The sequence below is a fragment of the Clupea harengus genome, chromosome 20 (assembly GCF_900700415.2).
Source record: "Clupea harengus chromosome 20, Ch_v2.0.2, whole genome shotgun sequence".
NCBI classification, from domain to species: Eukaryota; Metazoa; Chordata; class Actinopteri; order Clupeiformes; family Clupeidae; genus Clupea; species Clupea harengus.
In genome coordinates this window covers 10,364,458-10,389,988 of record NC_045171.1, presented here as the reverse complement: position 1 = coordinate 10,389,988, position 25,531 = coordinate 10,364,458, and the positions used below count along the sequence as shown (strand labels likewise).

Here is a 25,531-nt window from a genome sequence, read left to right as displayed (position 1 = left end):
AGTCCCCTATTCGACACCCATGGTGGGCCAGAGACAGACATATCAGCTGGTGAGACGCAGCGGCCACACCCAGTGCAGGGTCCCACTCATCTGAGGTTTAAATCATTACTTTGGCAAGCACCATCTACCCTTCACACCGGTGTGTCTCTTCAAAATGACTCTCTCTCTCTCAGATCCACGCATGACACCCCACCGACAACCACAACAACAATAATAACTAAAATGCACCCACTTCTGATTACAGAATGAAACCTGTGTGTTTAAATCTAAATCTAAACATAAACCCTGACAGTAGAGGGGGGAGAGTAGAGATCGGATTGAGGAAGATCAGGTTTAGCTGGCACACCTGCATTACAATCCACCCAGGCAAGCCAGACCTCTGATGAGCTGCTGAGGCATTTTATGGGACTACCAAAAAGAGACGAAGGTACATGAAGGAAATAACTTCTGAACGACTGCTGTTGCTCTCATCACTGCAGCTTAATTTGAGCATTTCCATTAATCACTCTAAAGTTATCATGGAATATTTAAATAGGCTAACACACTCATATGTGTTGAATGTAGCATTGTTAACCAATGCTTGTATATCACTTTTCTTTCTGTCTAAAGTGCCACAGAGGACACTCACACAAGCTGCACTTTCCGTGGGGTAATCACTCATAACTGGTTTATTGCCATGGCAATATTGTGCTGGATAGCATATCCACAGAAATATTAAGGTGACTCTAACCAAAATAAGGAATTTTCAATGCAGTTTCATTTAATGTTTAGGTTGTCCATAGATAGGTATAGATGGGAGTTTAGCTAAGTGGCTGGTTTATGGAATAGCATCTGTACTCCAACGAGGACAAAACAGACCCTGTGTTTGACTGTTATGCATTTGGCTGTGTAAATGTTTGCTGCTTGCATACAAAGGGGCCTTATGCCAAACTGATTGCCCAAATGCAAGGGTTGTGTGGTATAGCAGGTCCATCACTGCAAAGAACAAGGGTGATAAGGCTGGCCAATTAATGTACACTTAGCATCTATTTCCTGTTCCGGCAGAGACCTTTTCTTTTCTTTTATCTTTTTTTTTCTTTCTTGTAAGATTGTAAAATGCACTGGAATGCATTGTGTTGTATTTTGTAACATTTAGATAAACTATATTTAATGATGTTATCTTCTATCCAATCTGTGAATTGTAATAAAGCCAAAATGTAATCATTTGAAATACAAACTGTGATTCTTTTTTCGTGCGCTGCTCATAAAAGCCAAGAATGGGGACTGATACAGAATACAGGCTAACAGTGTCAGTGTGAGATGAGTTGGGAGGTTAGCCTACTCGCCCACTTTCACTTTATAAATATAGACTTGCTTACTAATACAACAACATTTGTCTTTACAAATGAGTGCAATCCTAACTATCGATAGGATCCTGGCGAAACTTGTTATTCCTGAATTAACAATTATATTACACCTGCTTAGAGCAAGAACGCTATCCAGTTTCTAAGCCCGCCCCCCTCACTTTCTCTTTGCTTACCCAAGCTTTGGTAGACTCAAGGAATCGACCAATGGTGCTTTATTTCCTCTTGCCTGCTGACCAATTATCGCTGTCCACGAGGTTCAGGTTAGAGGCGTGATCTACCGTCTTTTGACGGACGTATATTCTAAACAATGTATGCCTGACAATTGTAAGTGGGCGTGGACGTGTGTGGAGCGAAATCCTATCATGTGAGGGAGAGGTGGAACCACGCTTGTAGGATTCACCCTCCAAAGTCACACGTGATCCCGCAGTAGTTCCAGGCGGTTAGCTACATCAGAGAGCAGGGGTGAGTTGTTAATTGCAACCGATTTGCACTTATTTCTCCTCAAACGGTTCTATGTTAGTAGTTTTAGAATATGTATAGTGTGCACGTGTTTGTAAGTGTATGGCAACAATTGTATGTGTTCAAGTTAAGCACGTATGTAGATACTTCTGTCATCTGCGTGGCCTTAGCATGACTAGCTAACGTTAGCCATAAGGCCATTCTGTTCGCTAATTAGGCTAGCTAAGCTAGTTGGTACAGGTGGTGTCAAAAGTGATCAACTATTACTGCAGCAAGATAAGCGATTCTAAATTACTTCTTTTCACCCCTAGTCTTTCACACTAAAGGAAGAGTTGTATTATTTATTATGAGTTGAGCGAGGACTGTAAAACGTTGATGAGACGAGTATTACCTAATATTGGGGGAGGGCAGCCTTCATTTGCTTGGAAATGCTTTTTTAAATCCGAACTCCACTCTATATATATATGCATAGGCCTTTATTGTGCGTTTGTTTACAACTTCCCAATTAAATGTTATGTTATAGTAATAGTATGAAGTTATGCTTTTCATTCATGGTCATGTTAAACACATTACCGGTATTTTCTGTAAATGAGTTTCAGGACCAAAAGTGCTAGTTGGCTAGCTGCACGGGGTTTATCTCAGCAGTTTCACCAACGTTACTTAGCTGCTGGGCAGTAAAAATAATTTTGTGTTTCACTTTTAAGCTGCTGTTGCCTTCGTATAGGGCTAATTTTACATCAAAAACTCTGCAGTGTTAAGGCTATAAATCCAACGTCACCTCTGCTAGAAACACTGTAATAAATTACTAGTTAAATTATCATATAGTGAACAAGCTCAATTTCGTCGTTGTAGTGTATGTAGCTGTATTGATTAGTGAACTGACACGGATACCACGAGTGAATAAAGTATGGGGCCTAATCGGATCTAGTCTAACTAGATGACAGACCTGTTTTTACCACTTCCGTCTCTCAGTTTCAAACTGAATAAAGAGGCAATAGCTATTGGCCAAGCATTTCACGGGAAGTGTTAGTAATTCTATTTGCGATGAGAAAGTTAGACACATTGACATGTATGTAATTGCAAAGAACATTATTTTACTTTACACGAGTAGGCAATGTGGTCACTTTTCCTCTACCAAATGGGACGGTATGGACTAAAAGGCGTTAGACAGTGCTTTGTGGTGTGGCTGTTAAGCCTGTGGTTTAAAGTTTACTCTTAATTATTACCAGTGTCTTCTGTTGTTTAACTATCAGCCTGCTGCATGTGGTTAGATATTGGATGGTGTTGGGGGATAGAAACAACAGGAAGTCAGCCTCAGTCCCACATGCATAGGAGGGTTGTAGAAAAACCACTGCTTCCTTCTTTGTCATCCAGCAAGTCCCAGCAGGTCCTTGTGATATGGTTGATATAGTTTCGCGGCAATTTTTAAAAAGCTTTTTCCCTGTAGACACTAAAAGCACTATTCTTGATGAAGGTGCCAAAAACAGTTGGCCATTCAAACTAGGGCAGTATTTCTTTCTTTCTGAAGTAGCATCTTATCTCTGTTATACTGACATGGAGCTATAAACAGAACAGTCCAGATGACGTTCACTCCAGTGCCTGTTGTCTCGCAGGCCCGTAGCATGAAGGGCTCTCCAGTGTGTCATCCAGTGCATCTCAGGGGGGTTGTATGGCAAGATGGGAGCTAGAGCTCAAGGGTTAGGATGGGTTAGGCCTAGGGACACAACACAATCACCTGACTGTTATCTCCAGATTTTTCTCCCTTTTTTTTCACCCTCATTCTCTCCTTTTTGTGTGTGAATGTCACCCGAAAGCGGTGCAACTGGTTGGGGTTTTGCGGAGAGTAGTCGGAAAGCTGTTTTATAATTTTGAAAGCAGGGAGTTTTACCCCCCCCCCCCCCCCCCATTTGTCTTAATGTGGGTCGCAACTCAACGCCTTACTCATGGGCAAGAAGCAAGGCACTGCGCTTGTGACAATGTGGTTTCAGCACAAGGAGTAACATTTAAAGGAAGGACACTGTGAGCCTGATCTTCAACTGAAGAATTTATGGAGTGTTTGTGGTTAGACTGAGCAAGTGAAAGGGCACTGACTGGCTTTGTCTCCTACGGTTGTTCAGTAGATTAGGCTGATCGGTTGCCTGCAGTGAACGGGGTCAGGGGGGGTTGTGTGCGCTTAGATCGGGGGTGGGAGCATACTGACAGCCCACTCCTGTTTGCAGTCATGCCTGGGGGTTGCCGGTTACACCCAAATACCCCCCACCACATTCACCCTCTCTCGCTCTCATCACTGGCTCTCTCCACATCTCTCCCCTCCCCCTCCATCCATACATTTTGTTTTCAGATCCAAAGATTCCTCCCAGGCTAGTTACAAGACCCCCCCCCCCCCTTCCGCTTCCCCAAACCCACCAACACAAACGCCCTCTTCATGTAGACTCTTTAACCTCACTCAGGCAGGCAGCCGGTTTCACCAGCAGCCCAAAGCCGTTTGTGCCGGGCGACTCCCAATACGGGTGCTTCCCCCCGCCCGGCATATTGGCTAACCGAATGTTGCTGTGTAAACAGCCTGTCATTGTGTACGAGCCGGGCTGGACGAGCAGCAGCAGCAGCAGCAGCACCAGCTGGCGTCTTCTAGGACTAGATGGACCAAACCAGACTGTTTTTCCTCTGCCCAGGGAGTGCCCTGTGCTGCGGCTCCCATAACCCAAAGGTCCATCTTGCTACACTGGACAGCTGGGCTTAATCAGAAATGCCCCCCATACACTTGCGCACACACACACACACACACACACACACACACACACAACCCCCGCCCCGTCCCTGGTGTGAATGAAGCATCTCTAAATACTCCTTAGGGTTAGTTTGCAATCTTTGTGACCCAAATATGTTCTGCTGGGTCTTATAAGGCACCTTTTAGTGTCAGCTTGAAGTCAGTCACTCATGGCTGTGTGTCCTTTGTGGTTATTTAACTGCAGGAGCGTCAGACTACGTGAAGCTAAGCAGGATTAAATGCGTGTCTTGGTCTGTGTTGGTATAAGGTGTGTGTGTGTGTATATACATACATACACACAAATACATATAGAACATATGTAGGTATGGGCAAGGTAGTTTCCATTCTTCCTTTATACGTCTACTATCTTGGCCAGATGATTCTGTTTTAATATTTTGAGCAGCAGCAAGCCCACTGCAATACAAAACAAAGGGATGACTGGCAATATACTGAATCAGACCAAATCATTCAATCAATTGTTTTCACACACGAGCACACACAGGCAACCCGAGGTGATTATGTGTATGTGGACACTGCTCTCTCTCGGCTGCCTATGTGAGAATGGCCAGGTGTCTGAGTGTCCTCCTTCAGTTTTCTTTGATAAACAGATGGGGCTTTCAGGCATGAACAAGTGTACACCCCCCCTCCCCCTCCTTACTATTATCCAACTGCGCCCCCACCCCTTCACTGCGCAGTCGTGCCTCTAGGGTCTAAGCTTCCCCTCTACAAACCCCCAGTAACACACCGACTGTATGAAGCTTAAGGATTCAGCAGTACCACACACTGGTTTGAATCACCTGGCTAATTAAGATAGTCATTTTTTTTGTTTGTATTTTATAGTAGCAGCCATTTGATTTCAAAGTGCATTCAGCCCAATACATTTGCTAGACGTCCAAGGTGGGGTTTGAGGGTAGTTTCAGGGTTTTTAAAATGTATTTATTTTATTTGGTGTGGTGTGGGTGTTTAAGTCTCACTGTCCTGCCATGTTATTTGCGTGAACAAAGCTTTCTAGGAAGTGTGCCCGCTCACCCACACCACACCAAATAAAATAAATACATTTTAACACACTTCCTAGAAAGCTTTGTTCACGCAAATAACATGGCAGGACAGTGAGACTTACACACACACACACACACACACACACACACACACACACACACACACACAGCCCTTGGAAAAGGTCATGGGAGCCCCCCCCCCACCCAATCATGGATGTGATTTGGCCCCGTGTTACACTACAGACCTCACAACCTGACGACCTTGTCTCTGCGATGCCACACAGATACCGCATAGCCTAGCGCCGAATCAAAGCGTCCGGTGCCGTTTGCCTTTTTGTTGGTGTTGTCTTTTGGCCGAGATGACGACGAGAGACTTTTGTTTGGGTTAGCTGCCATGACGACGCGTTGCTATCAGGCGCGCCATGGGAGCCCCTTGGCTTGCTTTAGCTAATCCTGTGTGTTTTAAGCTCATTGGGGAGCCGTGTGTGTGGGGCTGCACACACAGCAAATAGTGACTCTGGGGGGGGGGGGGGGGGGCGATAGGCAGGCGCAGGGGGGGCCGAGAGACATGAAAGTGTTGCACAACAGTACAACCACGCTTGATTTTAACCCAGCCAGCTGGGCAGGCACTAATATGGCGTCTAGCGCTGCCGGGGATCAAACGCGGCCTTCGCTAAAGGGCTGGTCGGAATGGCTGCATGCCGGGACTGGACTAACAACACCTTTTCCTGTGCTGGGGGCCTCATGGATGAGCTCATTCCTATTAGAGGATGGTGATAGTGAGGGAAGATATGTTTTGGGGTGGATGAAACACGCTCCCAAGTGTATTTAACTCGCGCTACTATTTCAGTTCTCTCATAGAATCTTTTTTAGTCCAGGTCAAAATATGCAAGCATCAGGGTCAGTATGCAAACATCAGGGTCAGTATGCAAACATTAGGGTCAGTATGCAAACATTGGGTTTTGTTTTCGACCTGGGCTGAAGTGTTTATTCAGCACAGTGTTAGAGTAGGTGTACATATGGCCAACTCTCTGTTCTTGGACGGATGTTGTATCTCTAAATCCTCACGTCACCTCGAGCAGAGGGTTGAATGGGAGAGTAATGCAGCTTCCCCGCAGGATTATATGCCAATGTGATGCCACACATTTAGAGAAGCTTGTAAACTGGGAACTAATAGGGATCCATCTTATTAGCACTGAATTGCTGTATTTGTGGGTATACAGACCCAGAAGTGTGTGTTTGTGTGTGTTTGTGTGTGTGTGTGTGTGCATGCTGTGAGTGTGTGTGCTGTGAGTGTGTAATCTCTTTGGTCTTAATCTCATTAGGGCAAAGAGGCTGAGACTGCAGATTTCTCAGTCCTCATTGCCCTGGAGATGGCAGCCAAAGAGGCCCTGGGGATGGTGACCTGGTGTCCCAGCGCTAGGCAACCTGGCGAGGGTGTTTGTCTTAGCCATCATGGATGCTATGTGATTTAGGCTAACCAGACTTCAGCGAAAGATTCTACTCCCTGGTGTAATTGCTGCATTCGGTCAGATTGTGGGGACGGTTACAGAAACAGTTTGTGTCTGAGTCACTCTGTGTGCCCTTCATGCTGTTTATCTTGCTCTTCGTGTTCAACCATAGGTCCTTTTTACACGTCCTAACTTCAAAAATTGTTTCTCCATTAATGCCTGCCTTATGTCTGCCCTCAGTAAACCAGACTAACCATACTTTTCTATGCCCTGTCTGTCTCTCTCGCACCCTATCTGCATCCCTCTCTCTTCTCTTCTCTCTCTTTTCTCTCTCTCCCTCCCTCCCTCTCTCTCTTTCTCTCTCATTATGTAGACAATGGATCTGAAGGTGCGGTTATGTCTGCTGCTTATCACACTGAGCTGGACCGTCAACCTGATGTCCGTGAGCGCCCAAGAAGAGGACGAGGCTGACGTCATGGACATGGACGACGGGGAGGTGGACATCGGAGACGACATACTCGAGGGAGACGCTGAGACGGAAGCAACCGATGAAGCCCCTACCGAACCCCCTATACCAAAGGTAGCGCACCTGTGATGGAGCAGGAAATGACCCCATCATAATGCATCATTTGACAAGACGACTAGGCATTATTAAAAACAGCACCAGAGATAATTCATGGCTGGTTTTTAAGGGTTGGTGAATTTACTGCTGATAAAATGTCATAAAGTCAGATAAAGAGGCAGGCTAGTTGTAAATGTAACGGTAAACGCTACCTTCATGTCACCGTTTAAGGCCCTAAATACAAAGTACAAGTCTCTTGGTAGAATAGTAGAACTCTCAAAAAAACATATATACCTTCCACTTGCTGTTCATAACTTTTCACCACTAGACTGAAGAAGATTGATCTGAGATTGTGTGTCAGGCTAGCCAAACTAGCAGCAGCCATTTTGTTTTTTTTCCCTGCCTCAACTCCCTATGTAATTATTGACCACAAAGAGGTCCAATGAGATGGAGCCCCCCCCCAGTAGGTGTAGCCTATCACACACCGTGGCACTGGATTGGCCCACGTTGCTTTTCTCACAAGCACGGGTGCAAAAATGTGATGCAGGATTAGTCTACATTCATCTGTGACACCTTAAGCTACCTTGATCTGGCGGGGGCTGTGCCAAACACCAATTAGCCCAGTGACCGATTAACCAGAGTGCACTGTGTTCAGTCCGGTATGTAAACACAGCCGGTTGAGTTATCACTGGGGTCAGGTTATTCAGTATGTGATCTAATTCTCTACATAAAATGTTACCTGTGTGGGATATTCACGTTTGACTGATTATTTGTGAGCGCTAGAAGGGGTGCTAACGGTGACGGTGCTAACATTAAATGTGTCTGTCGTTGCCTGTAGGTGACCTACAAGGCTCCTGAACCAATGGGAGAACACTTTTTCGCCGAGTCATTCGACAAAGGAACACTTGAAGGGTACGTGTGTTGGTTTGCTTTTGGAATACTATTTGTGTATCAGTTAAGTCTTTGTGTACTGCTACTTACTGTACATTTATTTGTTCATTAAGACGTCTTTTGAAATGTTTTTGTACCTTAGATGGATTACGTCAAAGGCCAAGAAGGACGGAATTGATGAGGAAATTGCCAAGTATGATGGTAAGTTGTAAAACAAACCTCATGCCCCTTAAATAATCTTAATTTATTTCCTCATCATAAAGTAAAGGCTGTCACCCTCACCACAACACTAACAGGAGTGCTAAAGCCAGCTCCATAGTGCATGATGGGTAATGTATTTCTGTGCATTTGTAATGCTCAGGTGAATGGGAAGTGGAGGACATGAAGGACACCAAGCTACCCGGAGACAAAGGTCTGGTGCTGAAGTCCCGTGCCAAACACCATGCCATTTCAGCCTGGCTGCTGCGACCTTTCAACTTTGACACCATGCCCCTCATCGTCCAGTGAGTCACACACTGCCCGCATACTCATCCCATGATGCCCCTGAGCTATAAACAGGATGTTCTGATGCAGGTGAATGCTGCTTAGGCATGGTCCAGTGCTGATGTAGTTGTCTTGGTGATTTTCCTCAGGTATGAGGTGAACTTCCAAACAGGCATTGACTGTGGCGGTGCCTACATCAAACTGCTCTCCCAGACTGAAGATCTGAACTTGGTAAGAAGAGTGGTGTAGAATGGTATACATGTTTGTCCTGTTTATTTTTCAGTTTGATGATTATAAGAGAAGATAATAAAGTGTTACTAAAACGAAGAACTAGGCATCATTTAGGTCATGTTAGGGGGTATGTGAGGGGCGGTAGAGGGTCTCTTGTGAGGGGTCTGTCATGGAGCCCCTCCAAGGCAAAAAATTTAGCCAAGAATTGTTTGTTTTTGTCGTCAAATCCAATGCTGCTTTCCTCAAAGGTCAGCCCTTGAGCTCAGCTTTGGCACCTCACTGAGACCAGGGAGCTATGGAGTCCTTTATATGGAGTTCCAGGCATTCAGCCCTTAAAGTACAGAAAGGTGGTGTTTGTTGAGGATTTATGTAGCAGTTATGTAAAGTAAACATCACCTTAGCGGTGATTGCCAAACACCAATGGAACTTCTATTTCCACGTATAAGTAAGAACAGCAGAAAGGTTAGAAACACTGTGAGGTGGTCCTTTATATTTTACAATGCATCGTGGGTAATGTAGTCCGCGTAGGAAGTCTTTCTATTATGTCGTCTTTTCTTTGCAATCCACAGGATGAGTTTGTGGATAGGACTCCCTACACCATCATGTTTGGGCCTGACAAGTGTGGCGAGGACTACAAACTCCATTTCATCTTCAGACACAAGAACCCCAAGACCGGCGAGTATGAGGAGAAGCACGCCAAGAAGTCCGACTCTGACCTGCGTTCCTACTACACCGACAAGAAGACCCACCTCTACACCCTGGGTATGGAAAGACACCGTGAAATACACTCACACCCTCGCATTTTGTGAATCATTTTGGACTGCAAAGCATACTCATGGCAATATGTTTGATTAGATTTTTTACTTGAGTATTGTTTTCTTGTTTATATTTAAAATGCTGAAATAGATTTGCTTTTTAAATGGTTTCAGTGTATGTTTCTGACAGATCTGACCTTTTGTGTGTGTGTGTGTGTGTGCAGTGCTGAACCCTGACAACACCTATGAGATCCTGATAGACCAGACGGTGGTGAACAGCGGCAGCCTCCTGACTGACGTGACCCCCGCAGTCAACCCCGCCGCAGAGGTCGAGGACCCCGATGACCACAAGCCCGAGGATTGGGACGAGAGGCCCAAGATTCAGGACCCCGACGCAGTCAAGCCAGAGGACTGGTACGTGTGTGTGTGTGTGTGTGTGTCTGTGGACTCTAAGGTGTGGTGTGCGTGCGTTATGAGTTGGGGAGTGAGTGGAAATGCGGAGTTAGTTGCTGTGATAATTAGTAAGTGACTGAGTAAGAGAGAGTTTAAGACATGGACTCCTTCATTCACCCCCTCCTCCACCCCCGCAGGGATGAGGATGCCCCAGCTAAGATCGCTGATGAGGATGCTGTGAAACCTGAAGGCTGGCTGGATGACGAGGCAGAGTACATCGGTGACCCCGACGCCGTCAAACCCGAGGACTGGTACGTGATCTCAAACCATATTCACCTCGACCCCCTCAGCACACCTCAACCTGCTCAATTAGAACAGGAGCTTGGCTGGCGTCAGAGACCACATTACAGCAGTTATGACGATACCCACGTTATTTATGTTTGTATTTTCATGAACCTGTATTCAGGACCCACCCCAAAGTCACGAAAAAGACATTGAAAACTGTGACTAATGTATACGTGGGTTATGTAGCCATCCGAAACACCCACCTGAAAGGTAATGGTAGCACTGCGATCTTCCATAAGCCAGGGACCACATGAGGGTTAAGGGTGTTGGCGATACTACAGTGGTTTCCCTGCCTGCTAGCTGCCCTTTAAGTTGCGCTAACCTGATTAACTGACCCATTAACGTCGATGCTGTCCCTCTAGTAAACACATCAAGGCAGCCGTTGTGGCTAGTGGTGTGTTTGCCTGAGCTCTGACCCTGATGTGAGATTTATTGGAGGCGCTGGAGGTCTTGACAGATCCTGCAGATGAGCCCTCTCTGATTGGAGCCAGCCCTGGGCGCCCGAGTGCTTTGATGTCCCAGATCCGAGCAGGAATTCAATTAGAGCGTCCGCTCCTGCCAGCCAGGCACAATGGCACACGCCGGAGCGGCACCCGACAGGGAGGAGGAGGAGGAGGAGGAGAGCGGGGGCAAGGGAGAGGAAAAGATGAAAGGGCTTGAAGGGGAGATGTGAAGCCTGTGTGTTCATTTAGCAAAAAATCTCTTGTGTTTTTCCACATTATAAAAATGCCCATCTCTTCTCTTTCTTTCATTTTCTCTCTCTCTATCTCTCTCTGCCTCTACCCCTCCCTTCCTCTTTTTCTGCCTCTATCTCTCAGGGATGAGGATATGGATGGCGAGTGGGAGGCGCCTCAGGTTCCTAACCCCGCCTGTGAGGCCGCCCCTGGCTGCGGCAAGTGGGAGAAGCCCACGATCGACAACCCCAGCTACAAGGGCAAATGGAAGCCTCCCATGATTGACAACCCCAACTACCAGGTAACCGCACCTCCCTGGTCTGGTCCAAAAAAATAAATGTATGCCAAAATATAACTCTGATCGATGTATTTGCAACTCCAGCAAAGCATTATCCAGTTACCTGACCCAAAATAAGCTAAATGTCATAGCTGGTTTCTTAGTAAAACATCCCTCCCTAGGTGTGTGTGTGTTAACTCTTCTGTAGTTCTCTAATGTTAGGGACACTAGTACCTTGATCATGTAAGTTAAATCAATGCCTATCTTACCTTAAACCAGTACAGGCAAGCAAATGTTATGAACTCTGCTGAGTTCTTGTTTGTTTTTCCCCCAGTTTTTAAACATGTCTCAAACTTTCACACTATGCTAGCCACCTAGATTACTCACTGTGTAGTTTTGTGATTTGGGCCGGAAACCCAAGGAAAATACAATGTATCTTTTACAGTATAGTAATATATATAATATTATATCCACCTGCTAGCAAGCAATCTTGCCTTCACTGTGCTGTTGTTTACAAGACAGGTCTGTTAGGGTGTTAGCTCACTAGAGTAACAAACATACATGTCTCATGAGTGTGCTAACCCATTGCTGTGTGTGTGGTCTCTGACAGGGCGTGTGGAAGCCCAGGAAGGTCGCCAACCCTGACTACTTCGAGGACCTGCACCCATTCCGCATGACCACGTTCAGCGCTGTGGGTCTGGAACTCTGGTCCATGTCCTCGGACATCTTCTTCGACAACTTCTTTGTCACTTCCGACCGCAACACTGCAGAGCGCTGGGCCAATGACGGCTGGGGCCTGAAGAAGGCAGCTGAGGGAGCCGCTGATGTGAGCTACTTGCCCTTTTTCTCTTCTTTTTTTTTTTCTTGTCTTTATTTCTGTCTCTCTTTACTTCTGTCGTTCTCTCCCTCTGTCTGTCTTTATGTACTTTTGAGCATGTTTCCAGAAAGTGGAACAACTGGGGATATTAAATTATAGACTTTCATTTTTGAGGACTCCCCAGCATGCTGCCATGGTGATCACTCGGCTACCATGGTGATCACTCAGCATCATTTGGGGCAATGTACTGAAATGTCTTTTCTCTTTTACTCTCTCTCTCCTTGTTTTTCTCTTTTTCCTCAATTTAGTCAAATTGCTTTTTGTCTCTGTTTCTGTCTCGGTTGTCTTGTCTGGTATTCTCTTGTCATTTTCTACATGTCATAATCTCTTTATTTATTTTTATTTTTTTAAATATATGTTGGCAGTGAATTACTCTTACCTGCTTACACTCATTCTTGAATAATATGAACCGTTTAAAAGACTCTGCTCTGTCATGAAAGCAAAAACAGCATTTAAGTTTCTGTTGAGAGACATCGATGCTTCAAAACATGCTCTGGCTTGACGCAGAACCGAAACTAAATCTTCCCTACATTGCCCTCCCTTCTGCGGAGGATGATGAGCGCCCGGGTAACTCATCCCTGCCTGCGCTCCCGTTTCCCTTCGCACACAGAAGGGATCGGTTCCCACAGCGAGCGCCGCCCAGCTAACCAGCGACGTTCCAGTGGAGGGTGTGGGCTTGTCTCCTCTCCCTCCCTGCCATAGACACGCGTCTCCTCTAGTGCCTCTCCGACACCCCCTCCCATCGCTGCTCTGGCCACAGATGGAGGGATCGCGGCATGGGAAACTACCGCCGAGTGCTTGGGCTGAGGAGAGTCTTTTATCTGCGTGACGACAGTGGAAGGGGTGGGGTGGGGGTTAGGGACACGAGGAAAAGGATGGTGTGAGAGAGAGATGGGGTTCTGTTTCGCCATGGGGAACAAGTGTTCTGCCAACGTGATGTGCGTTTGAAGTTCGAGGTTCTGTGTCATAGGTGGGTTGGTGGTCTCCCCAAAACAGAGTTACATTTGTTTTTATGTGGGGTGAAGCTCAGAGGCTCATGTAAAAGGCGTGCTGTCTTGTGTATCCATTTAAGGCAAATACTCAAAGGCACGTCAAAGACTGCACATCCCCATTGGAACACATGCATCTCTTGCACTGCTGTGCGTACTTAAGCACAAGGCCTGCCCACCCTGAAAGCAGTAGAATCTGGAAGGGGAGAGTGCTTCAGTGCCACTCTCCTTTTTACTTAAAAATTCCTAATTAAAAAAGCTGAAATGAAAAGCATAGCCCAAATCAGACATGTTACACACATGAGAGTGTGTGTCATGTGGGCCCCCTCAGGCGAGGGTTGTTCTTACTCCCCAGCCGGCCCAGCAACGGGTGGGGTATGGATCTGTTGCCCGAGTGCAGTGAGCAGGAAAGTCACCAGGTCGGGGAGGGGCAGGAGGGGGGGCGCGTGGGTTTAGTGGGAGAGTAGGCCTAACCCTAACCCGAGGATTAACTGTTTTTTCTGGCTGCCTTTTATGAAAAACAAATCCCGCTGTGCAACTGCCTCTCTCTCCCTCCCCAAAGGTGAATTCCTGAAATGTTTAGCATTTTGAGTTTATTGGCTAATTCTACTCACCACAACAGTACAACCCCTTTCCACACTCACTCACTCACTCACACACACACACACACACACACACACACACACACACACCACCCCCAGCATTGCAGTGAATACTTCACATTCCCTCTAACATGTGATTTGACCCACGGCCCTTCAGGTCAGTCACACACTTCTGTGTTTAGTCGGACTGGATTGTGAACTCCCTGTATAGTCACAGATTACTAATGCTAAGGAGATAGATTCAGTCAGAAGCTGTTATTTAGCAACAGAAGTACTCCCTTACATGATATAGATATCCACCACACCCTCCTAATCAGACAAACATGTTGTGCGACTCGACAGGCCATTGCTCTGTGAGACTGGGTAGGATTATAAGGAGGGTAGACTGAACACAGAGTAGAAATTCTATCGACTCTTGGCTCGATTAGTCAGGCTTCTCACTACGAAGTAGATGCTGTAGGGGAGACAGTGGGTGGTGTGGTGGCTTTGAGTTGGGTGGCCTGTCTAATTGGCGCGTGACTCAATGAAGCCTGAGAGTGTGTAAGTGTCCCCAGCTGCTGAACCTATAACACTCACACACACACACACACACACTGTCTCACACACACACTCCCTCTCTCTCACACACTCTCACACACACACACACACACACACACACATCAGACCTGTGTGAGAACTCTGGCATGCCCTGCTTTCCGAGCTGAGCTGGAACTGCGCTTTCTCTGAAGCTCTCCTCTACATGCTGTATGCTCCCTGCTTTTACCAGAAGGAAGAGCAAATCTCCACCCCCCTAACTGTCCGCGCACACACACGCACGCACGCACGCACGCACACTCTGTCGTGAGTCGTCAGCTGCTGAGGGCAGTGCGAAGCCACGTGGTTGAGCGCAGGTCAAGTGCCAGTCGTGATATTTTGTATTTCTTTCTTTTCCTTTTTATCTTCTGAGGCTCCCAGAGCAGTAAGCCTGCTTTGCTAAAGCTTACCACAAAACCAAACAAAGAACTGGAACAAAGTGTGTGTGTGTGTGTGTGTGTGTGTGTGTGTGTGTGTGTGTGTGTGTGTGTGTGTGTGTGTGTGTGTGTGTGTGTGTGTGTGTGTGTGTGTGTGTGTGTGTGTGTGTGTGTTTCATGTGTTCTCAGGAGCTGTTTGAGAGGTGGTCTTTTATCCTCTTGTTCACGTTCTCTCTCTCTCTGATTCATTCACCAATTTTTCTTCTCACATCAGTTGAATTAAATGGAAAAGCATGTTTTCTGTTTGGTATTCTAAGTATAGGTGTTGTAATAAATGTCAATCAGTGCGTGTTTCGTTTAAGACTGACTCTCTCTCTCTGTCTGTGTGTGTGTGTGTGTGTGTTTTTAGCCTGGCCTGGTGAAGCAGATGATGACTGCCGCAGAGGAGCGTCCCTGGCTCTGGGTGGTCTATGTCCTCACCGTGGCTCTCCCTGTTGTGCTGATTATCGTCTTCTGCTGCACTGGAAAGGTGAGGGTGTGTGTGTGTGTGTGTGTGTGTGTGTGTGTTGCTATTATATGTTGTATGTTTGTGTGTGCACTTGTACTCTGCCCAACAAAGCCGCAGCATCTCGGAGAACATCAGTAAAGTCATCAGTATGTCTCTGGTCTTCATTTTTAGCCCTATCTGCCTCCGCAGCATTGCCTCATCATCTAGTTTGGCCAGGTCTGGGGCAGAGCTAATGACTGCACTGCCTCATGTCAGAGAGCTCCTCTGTAATCCACAGTGACTGCACTACCACTACCAGAGGAGAGCGATGGCCAATTGTAGTCAGACACAGAGATTGCCTGCAGTGCTGTAGCCGTCATAGAAATGCTGAACAGGAAATATTTGATGTTTTTATTACAAAACAACTGGTGAATTTGTGCAGATATTTGCTTCACTGCACCATGGAGGGGGTCAAAGTTAGCACACTGGGGGGGGGGGGTTGGGGGTGTGGGTGTGGGTGTGTGTGTGTGTGTGTGTGTGTGTGTGTGTGTGTGTGTGTGTTGAGATGTATTGTAAAGCGGTATGCATATTTCATCGTGTTCTCCATGGCTTTCTTGAGCAGAAGAAGCCGGCAGCTGCAGACTACAAGAAGACAGATGAGCCCCAGCCTGACGTGAAGGAGGAGGCTGAAGCTGAAGCTGCGGCTGAGGCTGAAGCTGAGGTGGAGGAGGATGAGGAAGAGGCAGAAGCAGAGGAGGAGGAAGACGTAAAGCAGGAGGAACAGACAGGTCGGTAGACGGGCAGCCAAAGCTCCTCCAGAGCCTTACGTCTTCAAGGTCGAGGCCAGACTGGGATGTTTAGCGTAACAGTGTGTGTTCTGCAGACAGTACCCACACGTGATGCTGTAGTCAAAGCAACCAGAATGCCAGTAGAACAGTGGGGGTCCAGACAAAGTCAAGAACAATCACAAGGTTGTCTTTAAGCTGTTGTGTATTGGTACTCAGTTAATAGGTCTAGGTTCATGTGTGTGTATTGGGACTCAGTATTTAGTTCTAGGTTCATGTGTGTTAAAGGTGTAGTCTGATTCTAATCCGATATATTTGTTGTCAAACCCTCTAGCTGTAAACCCAAAACCTCTTTCCTGGCTCTGTAAATGGGCATCAAAGTGTCTCAGACTGAGCCAAGCACTATTCCAACCCAATCAACACATAGTTTCAGGAGCGCGGAAGAGAGGGGTGTAAATTCATTGGCTGTTGAGCTCAAATATCAGCAGCCATTTGCCAGAACTGCGGATTGCATCTTTAAGCCTTGTGAATATTGTGTTGACAAATGTTTATTTAATTTTTTTCCCCCATCAGCGGACAAGAAGAGTGATTTAGAGGACAGTCCTGCAGAGGAGGGAGCAAATGATGAAGACTCCCCAGATGGAGAGGAGGAAGACGCAGACAAATCCGGCGAGGTGAGGGAGCTCTTAACCTGATCATCTTAAAGTGTTGGTTCTGCAGTATTCTATTTTATACTAGCCCAAATAAAAATAACGTTGAAAAATAGGATTTTCTGTGATTTTCCTCTTTCTTCTTGTTCACACTACAGTCTTCTTAATCCACGTGGAGTAGAGGTAAATCTAGATTAGATTAGTTTACCCGTGTTTGACCGAGCGTTAGTGGTTTTGCCACCGAGCACAAAGTGAAGTCCGGCTTCTCTCCTCGGCTCTTTCTGTAGACCGTGCTCATTTTGCCCCGCCATATTAACATTTGTCAGGGCTCTGGTCACAGGCGCGGTGCTCGAAACGTAAACAGTGCCATGAGTTAGCTTGGCGATTTGAGGCCCGTGGAGTGTTCCAGAATGACACTCTGTTCCCAAACAGTTCACCCCCCCCCCCCCCCCTCTTCCTGTGATAAAATGTCCACTGGCACTGAAGGCAGTATGACAGATAGTTTTGTGGAAGTGACCTCTCTTTACCCAGGCCACGTAGTTATGGAGGCTGTTAGAGGAAACATGCCAGAGTAATATAGCCTGTGGAACTGTGTGTAAGTAAGCCGATGGTTGTTGTTGCTCTTTTTAACAGAAGCCAGAGGAGGATATTCTCAGAAGGTCCCCCAGAAACAGAAAAGTGCGAAAGGAATGATGAGCCTAGTCTTTCACCTCAGTCTCTAGCCCTAAGCCCCCTCCATCCCGTATCGCACCTTGACTCTGCCCCCCTCTCCTCTCCTCTCCTCTTAGCCCCCCAGCCCCGCGAAGCCCCCTCCTTCCTGAGACTCAGCCCATCCCATCCGTACCCTACCCTCCACTCCACCTCCCCTCCAGAATCCAGTTCGCCTGCTCCATCTTCCCTGAAGAGATGACAAAACGGAGAGAAGTGCATCATGGCAAAAAAAAAGAAAACGACTGTTAAGAAGAAGCAGGAGAAACGGAAAGCGATCTTGACCTGCAAAACGAGGAGGAACGAGGACCCGCGCGTAGACAAGGATTACGAGGATCATGTCGATGAAGTTGACAAAAAGATGACTTATGTCGAGTAGAATAGAAACTGTGCTTTACTAAAAGAAAGAATCTTCCTATACTGTTCCGCAACTGCGTTGCAGACACTAACCTATGATCCCCCCCCTCCAACCCCAAACCCTCTTCTGTCTCTCCCTTCCTCTGCTCTGCTCTGTCACACCTCTCCTCTAGGCGGCCACTCAGCGCTCCTAACAGTATTTATCAGCCATCAATTATGGGAACACTACAGAGTAGGCCACCATCCCTCAACCCCTCCATCTCACCTGCTGATTGGTACACGCCATGATTCCTATGTGGTCACCACAGAGGGGGAGGTCTTTAGCACAGTGGGAGGGTCACAGTGATGTCTCCCAGAGGTTTTACAGTACATGAATAAATATATAAATATATATGTGTGTGTTTTGTCAGCTTTACAAACATCTGGCTCCTCTCGTTACATTTTTATTTTTTATTTTTATTTTGACGAAAACGTCCAATTGGGGATTTCGTGTCTCACCTCGGGACTCAACCATTTCATTCCATGAGGCTCTCTGCTATGGCTATTTGTACATGTTCTGGTTTTGCTTTGTTTGTTTTTTGTTTTGTTTTTTGGTCAGGAAAGTCTGTAGAGTACTCCCCGATATTCCTCTGTGTACCAAGGCTGGCAGTTAGGCCCTCAACTGCATGTGATCCAGTGGGGTGTCCAGGGAGAATGCCTGTTTGGCTAATAGTCTAGAATATGCTGCCTTACTTGTAGAATGCAAGGTTTTGCTTTTTTGTGAATGTACTGTGACTTATTTTTTTTAAATGTATATGTTTTTGTTTTGTCACGATTACATTTTCTAAAAATTTGAATCCACAAATCTTTTCTTTTTTTTTCTCCTCTTTGGTGTTGATCTAATATAGGAGTTAGTACTGTAACATATTCCAGCATGTGAAAAGGAAGGGAACATTTGTGGTATTGGTCTTTTGAGCTTTTGAGAGAGGGGAGTGAAGAATGTATGCACTGATAGACTGGTTGATATGTCAGGCCTGCGGAGTTTGTGTCCTTGCACAGGGTGACTCATCAAAAAATTCCGGAGTTGGCTGTGCTGCTTTTCCATTGGTGGCTAGGTCAGTCGCCTACACAGCCATTGGTGAGTCAGCTCCAGTGCACTTCCTGTGACATAATTTCCTGGGCCAGGTCATTAGAAGCAGCAGCAGCACCACCACATTGACAGTGCCATTCCATGACCAACATAGTCACGTAGTCACACCGCTTCTCACGTGGTCTGTTGACTTGTGAAGATTTGAATCATGTTTTGTCATCAATGTCACTCATACATGGCAGAGGCGTGGGAAGTAGGCTCCCAGAGTGTAAAACATCACATCACATCCCTGTTTGACCAAACATTACCACACAACATTTGTACTCTTCCCCTTTTTTATTCATTACCCCGAAGAAAATGAAATAGCACTAAGAAGGGGGGGGGGGGGGGGCCCCAGAAGGCGAACCCTGATTTGCTTGAAAGAAATGCTACATTTAGTATGAGTTGTTTTCACTCATGCGAGTGGAAAGGCGCTTCACTTCGGTAGACCATCTTAAAGAAGTGGAGGTTTCGGACCACACGTTGAGCTTTTACCCCAAAGCAAAAGAGTTGGCACTTTTTGGAACAACACACCCATTTCTTGCATGAATGCACACATACCTAAAAGAAAAACACACTGACACTTGCTGCTCTGCTTAGGAACCTGGTGCTTGAAGTAGCTCTCACTAGTCTCTCCAATGCGTTTTCTTGCTCTCTCTCTCTCTCATCAGATGCTTAAAGCCTTGTTACTGCATTTAATTCCTTCAATACTCATGTTTTTTTTGTCCCCTGCTGGTTTTTGGTAATACTGATTGGAATGAATCGATGGATGGAACATTGAGAATGGACAAATTCACTAATTAAAAAGAGATTCTCTACTAACAGTCTATCTGTTGTAGGTCTGTCAGGGTCCACGTGGCCATGATGTTGGTCCTTCCTGAGTGTGTAGGTTTTTGATTGATTTGGGGGTGGCAGTGTGGGTGAGGTGTGTGAGGAGGGAGCAAAACTTGCCATCATGTTACCAAGAAACAGAAACGAACCAGTTTGGAGAAGAAAAAACGTGGTTTGGAGCATTGAGCCATTGCCTTGTCTTCCTTCTCAGGTCGGGGGATTACCCGTGAAACTGAGATGGAAGGGACAGCCAATGGCAGAGAAATTGGGTTACGTCACGACGTCTCGGTTTCTCACCCCTTCCTGATCTTTTTTTTTTTTCTTTTTCAAAGTTGTCCTCTGTAAGGTTGAATGATTTGAATGGTTTACTTCACACAGGCTGTCATTGTTTTTATAGTTTTTGTCTTTTTTTAAAATAATTCACTCTGATGGGAGGTTTATCCTCTTGAAATGAGGTGCGGTGGTCTTGGATTTGACCTGAAAGACCGTTCAAAGGGGAAACGGTGATCCTATAGCTTAATAACTTGACTTTGCAGTACTATGCTACTTGGACACTTTTTAGAATTTCAGATCAAAACCTACGAGCAGAAAAAGCTGGTGTGAACGCCCACTCTCCAGCTCCCGCACCCTGCCCTATTTTGTTATTTGTTGACCTATTTTTGTTACTTTTCAATCACGGATTTCCTCATCTTAGTTAACTTTAATGAGACTTTAAACATCCATCCCTTCTTTTTGATCACCTTCATCTGAATCTACCTAGATGGCTAATTTCTTGCCTGCACTGAAAGGGTTTCTCATACATTCTCATCATGCTTGGTGTGCTTCAATGATAGGAGAACACCACAGAGGCCGATAACTTATGCTAATTTTATCCACTAGGGATACAGCTTTCTCAAAAATGAACCTCAGTTCAAACATTTTTTTTTTTTTTTTTAAATGTCTGTGTTTATTATAGAAAATTACAAAGTTGATGTTTCAATGTAGTAACACAGCTACTCCTGTCTGACAAACAACACAGTGGCTGCGTCTTTCACCCTGTGTGTATCTGAAGTGCAGTCATCTATGAATGGATATCCCATTTGTTTGGTTGAATAAAAAACTAATGATAATGTGTGTGGTGTGTCCTGAGTGCTGTTCCTCATATGGTATCTGTTTAAGACCATGTTTGCGATGACCACCGGAACAGTATGATGCCTCACAGAGCTGACGGTGTTTTCTTTTGGGTGGTTGATATCTGCACTGAATTCATTCATGCTGTATGCAGTTATGTAGGAGCTGAAAAAAGGTCAGACTGAGCTTCGCTGCCGTAGTTGTCCTTTAAAGAGGTCTTGCTAAATATAGGGATTAAACTGAGGAGAAACAGTCAGTAGTCTTCATGAGCGTGTGTAGAACATTTGCTCGGAATGAATTCCATGTCATCCAGGGCACTGAGTTGGAGCAGATACCCTAGACTTACCCCTCAAATCCTCAATGCCCCAGTGTTCAGTACGTCAAGACCATGTGGAACCAGAGCAACTCTCACAAGCTCAGAGAAGTCTGTCGGCCTCTTTTATTTTTATTTTTTCACAAAGTGTTCAAAAATAGCTCACAGAGTAACAAACAGTTGTGCCGTGATGTTGCGAGTCTCGTAAAGCAGGCTATTTTTGGGTACGTTGAGAAATGAGCATGTTTGGCTTACATAATTTAATTTTACACAATCTAGGTCATCTGAGGAATTGGTTATGTGTTTGTGGTAAAGTGATGTCAGTCTTGTGCTCGGAAAAAAAAGAAGACTGACTGGACCACATCTTTCTTCAAACGAACTGTCTAGGGACAGTTGTTTATACATGGCATTTCCATTGGCATTTCATCAAGATGAGATGGGGCACAAGTGAATACTGACAAGAATGCATGCAGAAGGGAAATGCTTGACTCTATTTTATTTAAAATAACCAATAAATGGTGTCATTTTCTTATGGGAAAAATGAAAACTATATATATAGAAAGAGATAGATAGGTAGATATATTGATAGATTACTTTATTGATCCCCAAAAAAGTGTTGCAGCAGCAATTCAAATAAATTACAAAATACACATAACGTACACAAAAACAAACACTGAGGTTTTTTTGTTTTGTTTTTTAAAACACTTAAAATTAACAATTTTATATATATACAAACTACTGTACTATTAGATAAAATAAACAGAAGAGAAAATAGATTTTGAGATATAGCTCTAACTGCAAATTAAATGTAGGGTGTGCATGGTCCATTGGCACTTCGTAGAGGATAAGCCTCCTCTCCGAGCACAGAGGGGTTATTATATATTCCTATTGTGGTGGGCAGGAATGACTTCCTGCAACCGTCCTTATTACAGCAGAGTTGAAAGAGCCTCCAACTGAAAACACCAGTAGGTCGTGCAGGATGATGCTAAGTGTTTTCCATTATGTTGAGCAGTTTGTGCGACATCCTTCTCTCAACAACCAACTCAATAGACTTCAGAGTAGTCCCCAGCACAGAGCCAGCCTTCTTTATCAGCTTACTCAGTTTCTTAGTGTCATTGACTGATGCAGCTCCCCCAACAGATGGCTGCAAAGAAAATTGCACTTGCAACAACTGACTGGTGAAAGATATGCAATATCTTGCAGTCCACATTGAAGGACCTGAATTTCCTCTACTCTGTCCCTTCCTGTTGACAGCCTCAGTGCCTCATTTCCAGTCCAGTCTGTTGTCAAGGTGAACCACTAGATTTGTAGCCCTCCACCTCTTCTTCCAGGACGAAACCAGAATAGTAATCAGCTTAGTCCTGGTCCTCCTTAAATCCACAACCATCTTCTTCATGTTGGCCACATTTAAGAATTGGTTGTTCCCACACCACGGCACAAAACAGTCCAGCAGTTCCCTGTACTCAGTCTCCGGTCCAACTTCAGTCACTTGAAAGTTTCTAAAGATGACAGGACTCCGAGTTGTATTTGGAAGTCTGAGGTATACAGGGTGAAGATGAAAGGTGAGAGTACAGTCCTCTGGGTGCCCCTCGCAGCTGCGAAGGTTATATTGTGTTTAAGGCATTTAAACATGAGAAGTTAAAGAACATGATCCTCACAGTGCTACCAGCTTTGTCCAGGTGAAAGTAAGCTCACTGAAGCAGCTGATGGCATCCTCCACTCCAACCTCGGGACGGTAGGCAAACTGCAGTGGGTTCAGAGAAGTGGTCACCTGAAGTCTGAGGTGGGCCAAAACCAGTCCCTATAAGGACTTTCATGATGTTGGATGGGAACCAGTCTATAGTCATTGAAGGAGAGGGAAAATACTTCTTCCACAGCACAGGAACCTTCTCCCGGCTCAAGCTAAGGTTGAAGAGGTGCTGTAGAATCCAGCATAGCTGGTCAGAGCAGGCCTTTAGGACCATGGGGTTAATACCAACCGGACCTGCTGCTTTGTTCTGGTGCAGTTTCTCCAACTGTCTCTTCACCTGGCTGCTGGAGACAGACAGGCGGGGGGGGGGGGTGCTGAGCTGATGTTCTGTATGTAAGTATACTGTATACATGCACACTGAGAGCAGTTTACCCACATCTAATGAAATAGTTTCTGGTCAACATTTTTTGGTTGAAGGACCTTGTATATTCTGTCAGCGTTATTACCGCCAGTTTCCTTGGACAGTCTAAAGAAAATGCAAGTTAAGAGAGGTTTGACATCAAACTGTGTGGTCAAAGCTATGGCCTTTTAAACCTGTTGGTCCAAGAATGTGTTCCTGTGTCCTCTTGTAATTAGCCCACTCCCCTAAGGGGCGTGATAGGGTCAAATGTAGAGGAAACATTTCTCCCATACCTAGTGATATATATGTGTATTACCATGGAATATGTCCAAATTCCACATATTTTAACAATATTGTAGATAGTGATACCAAATACTTTTATTTATGAAGCCTCAAGCATTCATGCAATTAGGATTATACCAATAGAGCTTTGCTTTAACGTTATGCTTTGAAAAGGTTATTACTTAAGTACATACACACCTCAATAGATTTTTCATTGATTTACATTGTATACATTTTTCCAACAAACTCTTAGACAATTCATTGCTTATTTATTCTGTCAATCATGGTAAAAGGGAGGGGCTTTGGTTGTGACGTTGCTCCGTGATGCAAAGGTTAGAAAACGGAGAGGAAAAAAAGGGGAAAAAAAAAAACTTATTTCAAGATGGCGACGAAGAACTGCCTGTACACTGGAAAACAATAGAAATAGCACAGTAGGGCAGAGTTTGATTGTTTGTTGTCGCGTTTTCTTTTTCATCAGCAGTCTCATCGGGAACAAGGATCGGTCAGTGTTTTCTGTGGGACGTACCACTTATAAGACTACATTCGGGCAAAAGTGAATGTATCATGCTTTGTTACTAAGCTAGTTAGCTAGCTAGCCAGCTAGCTACATCCGTAGCTTGTATAGTAGCCTACTGCTATCTAACTAGCTTTTCGTTCAGAGGAGGCTAGAGAATCAGCTGTTAGCCAAAGAGCTACTTTTTTAGAGTTTCAAAAGTTAGCTGGCTGAAGTTCTTCTGTTTTTAAAATGACTGGGTGTTCTTGTTGTCGAATACGGTTGTATTGAACTCAGAGGGCACAACGATTTTTTTAGTTTTGTTAACTGAGTGCATAAGTAGCCACCGACTCTATAAAATATCGTATTAACTTTGCAAGGTAAAAACTTCTGAACTAGGGATCCCGAGGAGTTTTCTGTAGGCAGTTAGCAGATTGCTAACTAACAAAGCTTGTCTTGTTGGTTTTAAGTTTTTAGTTTATGCGCAGGTATTTTCTACACTTGCGTATTCACATGTTAAAATGTTTTAATACGTTCTTTTTTGTCGTGTGTTTTTGAGCAGTTTCGTCAGCAACTTCGGTGGGTGAAAGTTGGAAGTCAGTGTGCTTCTAAGAGCTCTTAGGGTAGGATTGCGCACAGTTCTATGTTTAGGAAACCTGTGTGGTTGTTTTACCTTGCGTCGTTTATATTTGCGACAAGGTCTAAAACATATTTACAGCTACTAAGAGGTGGATTTCTTGGGTATTCTGTATGTGTTCAGTATGCACTGTAACGAACCCCACCGTCTTCGACTGTGACTTGGTGTTCACTGTTGATCGGTGGTAAAGTGCTATTATTGATAGTAAGTCATTGGTGAACAAGGTACTTCAAAGGCTAAGATTGAAGACTAAGACTAACGTGTTCAGTTTGAAAGTGAAGTAGCAGACAGTTTGGAGAAGGGAGATAAAGTAGTTACGGACGGCAAGACACTTCCAAAGACTATTTGTACCCATAGTTCTCGGAAAGTCAACGTTACACGCGTATGTAGTACGGTATTTAATAACTTGGAACATGTAACTAACTGTGTTATCAGGAAAAGGCGCTCGGTCAGGGTGCAAGCTATTTTAAAAGCCCATTTTATTGCATTGTACAAAAGACTCGCAGTCAAAGCGACAAAAATGGTGGCAGTCGTGTGTGTTTTGTAAAAGGCAGGGGGTAGAGACACCCACTCAGTGAAGAAGCACATTCAGCATTAAAAGTTGCTTGTATCCGGAGCACCGAAATTCGA

The 25,531-nt window shown here is 45.1% G+C and overlaps 2 protein-coding genes across 5 annotated transcripts in view; both read left to right on the top strand.

The window, feature by feature from the left end:
* Positions 1-1,697: 1,697 nt before the first annotated feature.
* canx (calnexin) lies at positions 1,698-21,089 on the top strand. Of its 4 annotated transcripts, none has more exons than XM_012831909.2 (15): positions 1,698-1,808; positions 7,395-7,601; positions 8,422-8,495; positions 8,617-8,675; positions 8,836-8,977; positions 9,107-9,188; positions 9,758-9,950; positions 10,168-10,357; positions 10,534-10,647; positions 11,500-11,656; positions 12,243-12,458; positions 15,460-15,579; positions 16,160-16,325; positions 16,896-16,996; positions 18,211-21,089. In XM_012831909.2, the coding sequence occupies exons 2-15, from the start codon at positions 7,398-7,400 to the stop codon at positions 18,229-18,231; spliced, it is 1,839 nt and encodes a 612-aa protein (XP_012687363.2). In that variant the 5' UTR covers positions 1,698-1,808; positions 7,395-7,397; the 3' UTR covers positions 18,232-21,089. The 4 variants fall into 4 exon arrangements, with proteins under 4 accessions (XP_012687363.2, XP_012687356.2, XP_012687348.2 ...); XM_012831902.2 differs by having other exon boundaries at positions 17,761-21,089; XM_012831894.2 differs by having other exon boundaries at positions 17,606-21,089.
* A 2,834-nt stretch (positions 21,090-23,923) lies between these two features.
* maml1 (mastermind-like transcriptional coactivator 1) overlaps positions 23,924-25,531 on the top strand; it is a 16,211-nt gene continuing 14,603 nt past the window's right edge. Inside the window, exon 1 of the mRNA XM_042702801.1 lies at positions 23,924-25,531. This exon is cut by the window's right edge and continues 356 nt beyond it. The gene's annotated coding sequence lies outside the window, so the exon portion shown is untranslated.

Coding starts and splice junctions, on each gene's coding strand:
- canx (XM_012831894.2), top strand. CDS start 7,398: ATGGATCTGAAGGTGCGGTTATGTCTGCTGCTTATCACACTGAGCTGG. Junction 8,978..9,106: donor ACCATGCCCCTCATCGTCCA/GTGAGTCACACA, acceptor GATTTTCCTCAG/GTATGAGGTGAACTTCCAAA. Junction 12,459..15,459: donor CAGCTGAGGGAGCCGCTGAT/GTGAGCTACTTG, acceptor GTGTGTTTTTAG/CCTGGCCTGGTGAAGCAGAT.